Source organism: Garra rufa, chromosome 5, assembly GCF_049309525.1.
Source record: "Garra rufa chromosome 5, GarRuf1.0, whole genome shotgun sequence".
Taxonomy (NCBI): domain Eukaryota; kingdom Metazoa; phylum Chordata; class Actinopteri; order Cypriniformes; family Cyprinidae; genus Garra; species Garra rufa.
Window position 1 is genome coordinate 11,101,711 of NC_133365.1, and position 13,556 is coordinate 11,115,266.

Here is a 13,556-nt window from a genome sequence, read left to right on the forward strand (position 1 = left end):
TCACTCACTCACTCACCCTGAACAGCACAAGCTCAGTCCGTGTAGTCGAGGGCGGAGCTAAGCTCCAAGGCAGCAAGAATCAAATCGAACGTAGTGAGGAGTGAATCGGTTCTTTTGAACAGTTCTTTACCATGAACTGTTGTAGCGATTCTTTTACATCAAAACGCCATTACGTCATCACGTGGGATGTTAAATTCTCCAAATTGAATGCCTTAAAAAGCCACGTGTAATTATATATTGCTATTCATTACACTTTTCTTCCATGCGTCTGCTTATTGCAGCTGTGATTCAGTTCAAAACGTGTCATGAACCACAAAACCAGTCATAAGGGTACATTTGTTGAAATTTCGATTTATGCATAATCTGAAAGCTGAATAAACTTTCCATTGATGTATGGTTTGTTAGGACTATTTGAAAATCTGGAATCTGAGGGTGCAAAAAAATCTAAATGTTGAGAAAATTGCCTTTAAAGCTGTCCAAATATAGTCCTTAGCAATGCATATTACTAATCAAAAATTAAGTTTTGATATATTTACGGTAGGATATTTACAAAATATTTTCATGGAACATGATCTTTATTTAATATCCTTATGATTTTTGGCATCGATAATTCTATAATGTTGACCTATACAATGTATTGTTTGGCTATTGCTACAAAGTTTGGCTATTGCTGCAAATATATCTGTGCTATTTAAGACTGGTTTTGTGCTCCTGGGTCACATATGTGATTTGCATTACATCAAACAATACTAAAATTTATCTCATGGATGAAATAGTTTTGCAAGTTTTAAAATGCTATTAAAACTTGTTTTTGTATGTAAATTGACATGTTTCCAGTCAGCATGTCTGTAAAGAGTTTTTCAATAATAAGACTTTTAATATTTTTTACGGAAGTCTCTTCTGCTCACCAAGCCTGCATTTTTTTTAATTTAAAACATAGCAAAAAAAGTAAACATTGTTAATATTTTTACTATTTAAAATAAGTTTTCTATTTGAATATAATTTAAAATGTAATTTTATTCCTGTAATTTTAAGCAGAATTTTCAGCATCATTACTCCAGTCACATGATCCTTCAGAAATCATTCTAACATTCTGATTATTATTATGTTGAAACAGCTGAGTAGTTTTTTTAAGGTTTCTTTGATAAATAGAAAGTTCAGAAGAACAGCATTTATCTGAAATAGAAATCTTTTGTAACATTATAAATGTCTTTATGATCAATTTTGGTACACTTAAAGCTTCCTTGCTACATTAAAAGTATTAATTTCTATAATTCCCAAAAAACCTGACTCCAAGCTTTTGAATGGTATAATGTATAATGTTATAAAAGCTTTTTATTTCAGATAAATGTGGATCTTTGGATCTTTCATCAGTAGAATTCTAAAAAAAATTACTACACTGTTTTAAATATTGATAATTATAATAATTATAATACTACTACTACTACTACTACTAATAAATGTTTCTTGAACAGCAAAATCAGCATATTAGAATTATTTCTGAAGGACCATGTGAAACGGAAAACTGGATAAATTACTCTGAAAATTTACCTTTTGTCACAGGAATAAATTACATTTTAAAATATATTTAAACAGAAAGCAGTAATTTAAAAAATAATAGTGAAATTCAAGCATTTATTTTTAAAATAATAGTAAAAAATTCACAATATTACTGCTTTTGCCGTATTTTGGATCAAATAAACGCAGAAGATTTAAAGAAGAATTAAAAAACATTAATAAACTTTTGACTGATAGTGTATACTACTCAGATATTAATTTAACATCTTAATCCATTAGTCAAATCCTCCATACACTCCAAATCAGACATTACAAATTGTTCGAAACAAAGTTAAACATTTTTTTTGTTTTAATTTTTTTCCTGATTGAATTTTTAATGTTAATACCTTAATTATTTCGTTCCAATATATATTCTAATTAAAACAAAAACATTCGATGTTACGCCACTTCCTGTTCAATTAAACCGCGCGCGCTATTCTGTGAAGGGAATTCATCTTTCAGGCAGAATATGACGACCGTTGAGCTTCTCCAAGAAGGCGAAGTTGTGGTAAGTTTTGTTATTTATCAAACATTAGTAATCCTTCCTAATACTTAAAATGTGTCTAAAGTACAAGTATTAATGTGGTAAAATGAAATGTTCAAGTAACACAGCGGCTGTACTTGACTCAAGCGCGACTCGTTTCATGTTATTGAACAGCGTTCCGTATCTTTAAACAAAACCTTTTAACATTTAATTTTTGGTAGCGTAAAATACCGTTCCTGCTTAAAACTAACAGAAACGGAAAAACATTTTGTTTCCAATCCCCGCTTCATCTGTTCGAATTGGTCAATTGGTTTGTGAATGTTTCAACCGATTCATTGAAAAATCTGATTAAATAGAAGAATTAGTTCACATTTCTGACAAAGCTATCTAGGTGAATCTCTTTCATAAAAAAACTTCTAAGACGCTGTATCATCTCCTCGTGTACATTAATTTATATCTGTGTAATTTAAAATGCAGTATGACACATACAAGAAACATTAAATCTTCTTTAATTAATGAATCTCGATATAAATTTCTACGTGTTTAAACTGTATTATGAGATCATCCCAGCCAGTAAACACCTGTACTAAACAGGTTTGTCCAAAAAATCTTAATACAGTAGTGCTGTGTTACCGTATTGGCATGCTGACAAACCTGTTTTAAATTGACATAATGACATGTCATCATAAAGCTTAATCACATTCCTGCAAGGGAACTGTTATGTACTCAATGCTGATTTTTAATTACTCTAGGTTATATATGCACAAATATGAACAAATCAGAGTCTTTTTTTCTTTATTGAAAAATTGCATTTTGCCACTACGCATTATGTAGGCAGTCAAGCTTAATGTTAAACATCTGGGGACATGCAAAACGAAGTTTCTGTTAAACAGAAGCAAAGAATGTGATTGCTTTATCGGCAAACTAATCAACAAAAACATCACAGCCCACTTTTGTTCACGTTACAATGAATGGTGTTAAGTCAGTGTGTTGTCCTAATCACACGCCGGCCACCATTGATCCTTGGTTTCCACCACTAGTATCCCGTCATGACACAGCATGGCTTTGAGGTCCCCCGCCTGGAGATGACGGTCAGGCAACGGATACTGTCTGGTGAAACTCCGCGACACAAACCCATGCTCGTCCATCCTCACCCCGTGCTGACCTCTGATTAGCAGCCACCCTTCAAAGACCTGTATGAGGATGTCCTCTGGTTTAAACTGAGTAACATCCAGCAGGACTTGAAACAATGGCTCTCCTGAATCCTCGTCGTCACTGTCTGCTTGACCCCCCTCAGTGTCCATTTTAACCGGCAGGCATTCAGGTCCTGGCAGAGCAAACAGTCGATGATCTTCAGTGCATTCAGAGAGATTTCTAGCTTTGAAGTGCTCCTGGTAGCGCACAGGGTTTGATATCCAGTGGGTAATTGTGATCCCCTCTCCTGCCATGGCACGGGGTGCAGAGGTTCACTTTGCGTTTTGTTTAGTGGATGTGAAGTAGTGTACTGCTGGCTGAACCAGCCACAGCTATTAAAAGACAGTCCTCTGCTTAGGTTTCTGGGGAAGGGACTGGGCTGACCATTTTTAGAGCAGGCAAAGAGAAGTGATATCTTCATACTACGTAGGATTGTAACTCGTAATTAACAGCCATGACTCATTATGTTGTTAAATCCACTACTTACACTACTTTCACTAATGCATTATTTTCTTTTTCTTTTTTTTTTACATTAAACATTCAATTTGATTGAGCATGGAAGCAATAAACTGATCAAAAGTGACAGTAATGGGATTTATCAGATTATTTTGTTTCAAATAAGTTTGTTCTGTTGTTCTTTTAAACTTTCTATTCAATCCTAAAAAATTAGAATAGTTTTGACAAAATATTAAACAACACCATTTTTTAAGTATAATAATAAAATTAATAACAATGCATGTTTCTTGAGCAGCAAATCAGCATATTAGAATGATTTTTGAAGGATCATGTGACAGTGAAGACTGGAGTAATGGTTACAAATTCTTTGCCATCACAGGAATACATTGCATTTTAAAATATATTAAAATAGTAGACATAAAGGATAAATGGATATTGGTATTATTTTAAAGGGTAAAGATATTTGTATATGGTTTTGGCATGTTGTCAAAGGCCATAGCTATAAGTTTTTATTCTGTGATAGTTTACAAACAGATATGAATGATAAATCTATGCTGCCACCTTGTGGATGTTTATTATTAGTACATATAGAGGCTGGACCAGGGGTGCACATACAGTATGTGACCCTGGACCACAAAACCAGTCATAAGGGTCAATCATTTGAAATTGAGATTTATACATAGTCTGGAAGCTGAATAAATAAGCTTTCCATGGCCGAGATACAACTATTTGATTATCTGGAATCTGAGGGTGCAAAAAGTCTTTAAAGTTGTCCAAATAAAGTTCTTAGCAATGCATATTACTAATGAAAAAATAGGTTTTGACATACTTACGGTAGGAAATTTACAAGATATCTTCATGGAACATGATCTTTACTTAATATCCTAATGATTTTTGGCATAAAAAAATCGATAATTTTTGACCCATACAATGTATTTTTGGCTATAAATATTCCCGTGCTACTTGTTTTGTGGTCCAGGGTCACATATATGGTGAAAAATACCAAAATAAAAAATGCGCTGTGTAAATATGTTCATACCACTCATTTGCGTACAGACAGAGTTAACAGCTGGTTAACATCTTACAGTGTTTTGAAAGTAAAGTGCAAAACTGTGACATTTCAACTGTACAATTTTGAAATATATGTACTATTTAAAATAACTGTTTACTATTTTAATATATTTTAAAATGTAATTTATTCCTGTGATTTCAAAGATGAATTTTTAGTGTCATTACACCAGTCATATGATCTTTCAGAAATCATTATAATATTTTGATTTGCTGCTCAAAAAAAAAAAAAAAAAAAAAAATTATTGGAATGTTGAATGCTAAGTAGAATTTTATCAGGTTTCTTTGATGAATAGAAAGTTAAAAAGAACAGCATTTATCTGAAATAGAAATCTTTTGAAATGTCTTTATCATCACTTTTAATAAATTTAAAGCATCCTTGCTAAATAAAAGCATTAATTTCTGTCATTTCTTTTCCAAAAAAAACAAAAAAACAAAAACAAACAAAAAAAAATTTAACTGACTCCAAGCTTTTGAATGGTATAGTGTGTAATGTTACAAAAGCTTTTTATTTCAGATAAATGCTGATCTTTGGATCTTTCTATTCATTAAAGAATCCTGAAAAAATGTACTCAACTGTTTTAAATATTGATAATAAATAATACTAAAAATGTTTTTTAAACAGCAAATTTAGCATATTAGAATGATTTCTGAAGGATCATATGACACTGAAGACTGGAGTAATGATGCCGAAAATTTTGCTTTGTTAACAGGAATGAATTACATTTTAATATATATTTAAATAGAAAACAGTTATTTTAAATAGTAAAAATATTTCAGAATTTTACAGTTTTTTTTTTTGCTGTATTTTGGGTCAAAAAAATCCAGGCTTGGTGAGCAGAAGAGACTTCTTTACAAAATCTTACTGTTCAAAGTCTTTTGACTGGTAGTGTAAAAAATAAGTAAAAAAGTAAATATTAGCATTTTATTTTAAAGTTTACTATGTATTTTTATTTAATGTTAGTATAGCGTTAGCACACGTTATTATTTTGTTTATTATTTTATTAAAAAAAAAACAATAAATAAAGTGCATTTGTTTTACAGTTATATTTAATGGGTCACACTATGTGCAGTGGTAATACTAAACCAAATATAAAGGTGCTCTCATGAGAACCAGGCTGAAAAACTTATGTGCACCCCTGTGCTAGACATTTGTTTTGCCATAGTTAATTGATAACAAAGGGCCACTGAAAAAGACTGGTTGAACACATCAGCTAGATAGGCCTGGATTACAGTTTGTTTATGTCTTTGGTCTTTGGATTTGTATCCCTCTTCAAAAGTTTAAGGTTGGTACGATGTTTTTAAAAAGAAGTCTCTTTTGCACAACAAGGCTGAAATATTATTATAATTTAAAATACCTTAATAACAGCAGCCTTTATTTGGAGTCTTTATCCAACGCTCCTTCAGAAATCATTCTAATATGCTGATTTGATATTAAGAAATATTTCTTGTGCACCAAACTTGAAAAAAGTTATTTCGCATAATATTTTTTGTGGAAACAGTGAATGCGGAGATCATATGAACAGCATTTATTTAAAATAGAAACATTTGTAATATTACTGTAACCAAATTAATGTGTCCTTGCTGAATAAAAGTATTAATTTCTTTAGAAAGGTCTTACTGACCCTAAACGTAATAGTGCGTCCTGTACATTTGTGTACAAAGCTTTCTCAAATTGTTTGGAAGGATGATAAATTAGATTCTGAATCTGGTAGGTCAAATAAATGCCATAATTGAATTTTTATTTGAATGAAAATACTCAAATCAAATTTATTTTCACATAATAGTGAACATTTACATTTGAGACCTTAATGAACTGCATATTATTCAGGCATTAAAGTTATCAGCTTTTAACTCTCTTTCTGAGTTTTTCTCTCACTGAGGCACAGTTATCACTATTATTGTCATTTTTATCAATAGCACTTCCTTTGTTAGTAGAGGGACGAGAGAACTGTTCACACATTTTATATTATTATATAGCTTTCTGACAGTGTGATTTTTTTTTTTTGCAATATTATTGCTCTATGTAATTCATTGTGTGTAAGTGTGTAAAAGTAACTAATCCAATTAGCAGTTTTATTTTGCAGTACGAGTCACTGAGCTGATAATCTCTTGAGACTGCGCTCCACTAATGCCCTTTAGTTGTTGTCTTTCTCTCTCTCTCTCTCCCTGAGTGTTCACCCACCTCTAGCTCTTGTTTATTTATGAATGGGAAATGAACAGAACTGTTTCCTCTTTTCTCCATCCTTTCATTTGAAGAAGAACCATTGATTCTCTTCGTATAGTGTCTTTCTGTGTTCCCGCTTCAAAGCCGTCCTCCTCCTGTCCTCATCCAGTTACTCAGGCTCGGCTTGTTTGTTGTCTGGGGTAACGCTGTTGCTGGGGACGATGTCAGAACACATTCAGCTCTCAATAGCCCTGTGTAGGATTGGCTTTTACACGGTAAGCGAAGAAAACATCTCCATATTTTATGCATGCACCGGTTGATGCATTTTCTTTGATTTTAGGTATTTGGATGTTTGTCCAGACTTATTTTGGTGAAATTATGTTGTGTAATAATGTAACAGGCTACCTGAAGCTACAGGTGACCATACTCAACAATAGACGTCATGTGAATGCAATAGTAGTTTTCACATGTTTACAGTACAGTAGCTGAAGTTATCTATCGTTCAACAGCTTTCATGAACTGGTTGCAGTTCAAGAATGATTAAACTGGTGAATATAAGTGTGTGTTCAACCCCAGGGAGTAGTGTGGCAGGTGTTTTCGGCAGTTAACCCTCGGGTTAACTTCTTTGCTTTTATATTAGAAGTCACAGGGGAACCTTATATGGTAGAAAAAAACTCAAAACTCTAATCCTATTGTAACATGTTCTTTGTTATGACCAGTGGTCTTTCAGTATTTATCTAGTCTTCCAGATTAAAGGGATGGTTCGGAGTAGAATTGACTTCATTGCTATGCACTCCGAAGCCCATCTAAATACCCCATCTGAAGTTTTTTTTTACCTTAGTCGAACATTTATGGAGATATTAGAGTTTTTCGAATTGCTTGTTACAGGAGTGAATGGTACATGTGATGTATCTCGTAAATTGCACCACTAAACGTGCAAGTAATCTTACCAAACTTGTACAGTAGTGTAAATAAGTTATGTACTCACAAAACGCTGCATCAGAACATTTGTAAGTCCACCATGAGTGTTTTAAAAACACGTTTTACCCGAGAACTACTAGTCTCAGAAACTACAAGTCGACGTCACTTCCCTGGTTTGAAAAAAGCATGTAAAAGTCCTCCTACTACATCTGTGTGCATGTCAACTTGTAGGAGGACATTTACGTGCTTTTTTCAAACCAGGGAAGTGATGTCGACGTGTCGCCATTTGTAGTTTTTGAGACTAGTAGGGATCGGCTAAAACGTGTTTTTAAAACACTCATGGTGGACTTACAAATGTTCTGATGCAGCGTTTTGTGAGTACATAACCTATTTATACTACTGTACAAGTTTGGTAAGATTACTTGCACGTTTAGTGGTGCAATTTACGAGATACATCACATGTACCATTCACTCCTGTAACAAGCAATTCGAAAAACTCTAATATCTCCATAAATGTTCGACTAAGGTAAAAAAAACTTCGGATGGGGTATTTACATGGGCTTCGGAGTGCATAGCAATGAAGTCAATTCTACTCCGAACCATCCCTTTAAGTTACCTACTACTAAGATGTGTCGTATTATTACCATGAAAGGATGTGGAAACAGGAATATTTATGTGCAGGGCTCGCAAAATCGCTAGCCCGACGTCCCGGGACTATTGTATTTTCCAGTCGGGCTACCAAAATGTTTCACCGGCCTGCCCGATGGGCTATCGTAAAGTAGAGGGCTCCTGCAGGTCCTTAAACTCCTCAATTTAGTTGTATCAAATTTAAGGCCATAAAAAGTTTAAATATGTTAAATAGTATAAGAAAAGTCTTAATTATAATTTAGGAGGTCTTACATTTGGGGACGGAAAGACGAGAATGGCGATAGGGCTGGATTAAATTTCAAAAGGCAATGATGTCATTGAATAAATATGCGCGCTGCACGTTTCAAAGTCAAAACGCGGCACGGATGTCTTTATATGAATGTATCTGAAGGAAGCCGACTCTCCTCAGAAACGTGTCGTTGGCATTTTCATTTCATGCCTGATAAAGCAACATTAATGCTGCTTTGTGTACAGCCGTTACTAGGGAAACCGTAGTATTTCAGCGCTCCTAAAGCGCCCCCTCGTGACAGAGAATGAATTTTTATTTCCACATTTTTTTCAGCTGTTTATGGTCAAATGATTGCAATTATCAACCTATGTTTTTATGCAGCAAACACATAGAGTTGTAAATGTGAAGGAAGTTAATGTGCCTTCTAAAATACTAAACAATTAAGACAGTAATATTTATGTTTTAAATAAATATAATAAATGATATACTCGATTTATAAATTGCCTTAAATTGATATTTAAAAATTCTGCAGATACACCAAATAGTGAAATAAAATTCCTTCCCTGATATTTGTTTATATTTGTGTATTGAAAACATTTTTGATTAAGTTTAGACTCCTATCTGATTTTCTATATTTAAAAAAAAAGAAGTCTTTTTTTATTTGGGCTAGTTAATTAATTTTCGGGCTACCAAAATCTGAAGAGTACCTGCCCGAAGGGCTACCAGAGATTTTGAAATTTTGCGAGCCCTGATGTGATACTTGGCAGCAGCAATGGTACATTATCTACTTTGGTGAAGATTGTCACACCCTCATAAATTATGTATATTGTTGTCAGTATTTTGTCCTGTCCTGTTCTGTTTTCCCAGTGTTTTTTCCCCTCCGTTTCTAGTTTATATGGTTTAATCCTTGTTCTCCCCCTTTTGGTTTAGTCTTATTTGGTTTAGTCTATGCCCATATTTGTATTTCCCCCTCGTCATCTTGTTATCTCGTTTGTTACCACGCCTTGTTTTCTGTGTATTTAAGTCTGTGTCTGATCACTCCCAGCTGTCCGTCGTTAATGTTACTTATGTTTCATGTGCTCCTTCTTGCTCCCGGTTTTTGTTTGTTTGTATTCATTTGCAGTGTTTTATTTAATAAACTTCTTTATATTCATCTACTCCGGTTATCCTGCTCCATCTCCACTCCTCAACCCGCCCAGACTGTGACAGAACGACGGACCAACAAGAAAATGAACTGGGCTGAGGACAAACTGTGGAACCTCCAACAAGGTGAGCGTTCGCTGGAGGAATATGTGGAGGAATTTCTGAGTGTTTACCATCTGGTGAGATGGAGTGATAAGATGGTGAACGCATGTTTCCAGATGGGACTAAATGATGATAGTTTGTTTAATTTGATTACTCCTGGTGATTGCTACCGTCCCGTTGCAGATTTCCTAAATTTTGTTCTCGATTTGTGTAATTCCTCCTTCCAAGTCATGGTGGAGGATGGTAATCCTCCTCCCATCTGGAAACATGCAGCAGTCACCCCATCTCACCAACAGCCAGTGCCCTCCACATATCACTCCAGCGACCTCATTCCCTCCTTGCCTCCCACGTGTCCCCAAGTCCTCCTAACTGTGCGTTCACACCGCCGCCGACGAGAGCGTCAAAATTCGCTCTCGCCGCCCTGCATGCAACGCTGTAGAAAGATTCCTTGACGCTCTGACGATCGAACGCTTGGTCTTGTATTTAAAGCGGCCGCAAAGCAAACAAGCATGTCGATCTTGTGCAGACTGACCACAAGTAGGGTGTAAGTTAGTTAACCTCATTAAATATTTTAAACATGAAAATAAGAAATTGAATTTAATATAGTTACATGTTTGCTAACGAAATAAACCAATTAAAAGCCATTTGCATGGAGTGGGTTTTGTGTTCATGGTTAAGTGCAAACTTAAAAATAGGGACACGTCCTAGATTATGGGGAAACCCGCCACAGCAATAATTAACTTCTCCATTTTCCTTGGGAACTAATGTGGCCGGAACCAAGTTTACAGGACTGCGTTCTTTGGAAACCTCTCAGCGGTGAACTTCTACATTCCGATTGGTTGCCGCCGAGCCGCGTCATAGCTCATTACCATAAAGTTGACCTGACTTCAACTCTCCCCGACGCCCACACCGCCCAAAACGCGCCGCGCCGCTCTCGCCGCTTCTCGCCGCTTCTCGCCGCTTCTCGCCGCCGGCTCACATTGAAAATGAATGACTTCCGGCCACTTTGACGCTCTCGCCGCCGGCGGTGTGAACGCACAGTAAGCCCCACGATGGTCCTCAGCCCAGTACCTCAGGCTTCCTCTCCGCGCTCAAGCCCGTCAGCCGCTAAGCCAGCGTCAGCTCACAAGATGGCCGCTGCGTCAGCTCACAAAATGGCTGCCACGCCAGCCAGCAAGATGGCTGCCACGCCAGAGTCTGAACGCAAAATGGCTGCCACGCAGGAGTCTACACGCAAGATGGCCTTCGTTCCTGAGTTCCCGGCCAAGATGGCCGCCGTTCCTGAGTTCCCGGACAAGATGGCCGCCAAGCCTGAGTTCCCGGCCAAGATGGCCGCCAAGCCTGAATCCCTTGCCAAGATGGCCTCCGTTCCTGAGTTCCCGGCCAAGATGGCCGCCGTTCCTGAGTTCCCGGACAAGATGGCCGCCAAGCCTGAATCCCTTGCCAAGATGGCCGTTGTTCCGGAGTCCCTGGCCAAGATGGCCGCCAAGCCTGAATCCCTGGCCAAGATGGCCGTTGTTCCTGAGTCCCTGGCCAAGATGGCCGCCAAGCCTGAATCTCCACCCAAGAAGGCTACCGTCAAGTCAGAATCTCCGCTGGTTCCGCCCAGTCTCCCAGAGTCTCCGCTGGTTCCGCCCAGCCCTCCAGTGACCGCGCCGCCAGAGCGCCCTCCAGTGATCGCGCCACCAGAGCGCCCTCCAGTGACCGCTCGCCCAGAGCTTGCTCCTTCAGTGTCTCCGCTGGAGACTCCCAGCCCTCCTGAATCTACGCTGGGGTCGTCCAGCCGTCCAGAGCCCGCTCCTCAAGAGTGCCGTCCAAAGCCGACGCCTCCAGCGCGCCCTCCTGCTCACCTTCCAGAGTCAGCGCACCCTCCAGAGCCGGAGCTCTCTCCTGCGCGCTCTCCAGAGCCGGCGCTTTCTCCAGCACGCCCTTCCGTGCTCTCCTGGGTGGACTATGCCTTAAGTTCCCCCAAGAAAATTGGGGGGGGTACTCCCCTGATCAGCCATGGCCTCCTGGACTGTTTACTCAGCAATGGCTTCCTGAGCCCCCAGATCCGCCATGGCCTCCTGGACTGTTTACTCGGCCATGGCTCCCTGAGCTCCCAGACCCACCATGGCCTCCTGGACTGGTTACCCGGCCATGGCCTCCTGAGCTCCCAGATCCGCCATGGCCTCCTGAACTGTTAACCCGGCCATGGTCTCCGGAGCTCCCTGATCCGCCCTGGAGACCACCCCTGTATCCTGTGTTTCCTGTATCCCTGTCTAGTGGTCTCCAGGGCAACCCACCCTCCCTCCCCTATGGATGTTAGACGGCGCGAGACGCGCCTTTTGGGGAGGGGGGTGTAATGTCAGTATTTTGTCCTGTCCTGTTCTGTTTTCCCAGTGTTTTTCCCCCTCTGTTTCTAGTTTATATGGTTTAATCCTTGTTCTCCCCCTTTTGGTTTAGTCTTATTTGGTTTAGTCTATGCCCATATTTGTATTTCCCCCTCGTCATCTTATCTCGTTTGTTACCACGCCTTGTTTTCTGTGTATTTAAGTCTGTGTCTGATCACTCCCAGCTGTCTGTCGTTAATGTTACTTATGTTTCATGTGCTCCTTCTTGCTCCCGGTTTTTGTTTGTTTGTATTCATTTGCAGTGTTTTAATAAACGTCTTTATATTCATCTACTCCGGTTATCCTGCTCCATCTCCACTCCTCAACCCGCCCAGACTGTGACAATTGTAGATCTTATTCAATATCCTATCACATAGTTTGTTTAAATGCACTACCCTACAAAAGTTGATTCAGTATTTTATGTTTTTAAATTTTTTTTTTTAAATGTTTTAAAGGGGTCATGAAATAGAGAATCAAAATGTTCTTGATATTTAGGTGTTAACACAGGCGATGATTTTTTTTTTTTCCAGTTTAATAGCATTGAAAACATATAACACAGTTAAAGGGATAGTTCACCTTAAAAATTAAAATTTGATGTTTATCTGCTTACACCCAGGGCATCCAAGATGTAGATGACTTTGTTTCTTCAGTAGAACACAAACAAAGATTTTTATCTCAAACTGTTGCAGTCTGTTAGTCATATAATGGCGGTGAATGGGCACCAAACCTTTGAAAGTAAAAAAAAAAAACCATGCACAGACAAATCCAAATTAAACCCTGCGGCTTGTGATGATACATTGATGTCCTAAGACACTAAATGATCGTTTTTTGCGAGAAACTAAACAGTATTTATATTATATCATTATTTACCTCTGATACCCAGCAATGTCCAACTGTCCTAAACTCGTGCTCAGCCTTACCTGTGCGTTACCTGTGTACGCGCTCTGGGGTAGTATACGCAAACGTCGGAAGGGGAATGATCACTGCAGACCCTCCACTATTTTACTAAGTTGAAATCTTTTAGCTGTCAATCGGTTTGAATAATCAGGATAAGCAAAAGTAATTAAAATGGTTAATATACCCACAATCTCTGTGCACTGTGTAAACAATGAGTGTCGTATACATGCGACAGATCACTTTCGGCGTTTGTGTATACTATGCCAGAGCGCGTACATATGTAGAACAACAGTGAACTGCGGTCGGATGATATATTTT

The 13,556-nt window shown here is 37.9% G+C and overlaps 2 protein-coding genes across 2 annotated transcripts in view; one reads left to right on the forward strand and one right to left on the reverse strand.

The window, feature by feature from the left end:
* Positions 1-2,606: 2,606 nt before the first annotated feature.
* hspb3 (heat shock protein, alpha-crystallin-related, b3) lies at positions 2,607-3,547 on the reverse strand. Its single transcript, XM_073839322.1, has one exon. The coding sequence runs from the start codon at positions 3,487-3,489 to the stop codon at positions 3,037-3,039; it is 453 nt and encodes a 150-aa protein (XP_073695423.1). The 5' UTR covers positions 3,490-3,547; the 3' UTR covers positions 2,607-3,036.
* A 3,439-nt stretch (positions 3,548-6,986) lies between these two features.
* arl15a (ADP-ribosylation factor-like 15a) overlaps positions 6,987-13,556 on the forward strand; it is a 141,438-nt gene continuing 134,868 nt past the window's right edge. The window contains exon 1 of the mRNA XM_073841068.1: positions 6,987-7,201. Coding sequence (XP_073697169.1) covers positions 7,148-7,201 — 54 coding nt within the window. The 5' untranslated portion in view covers positions 6,987-7,147. The remainder of the gene's footprint in view (positions 7,202-13,556) is intronic.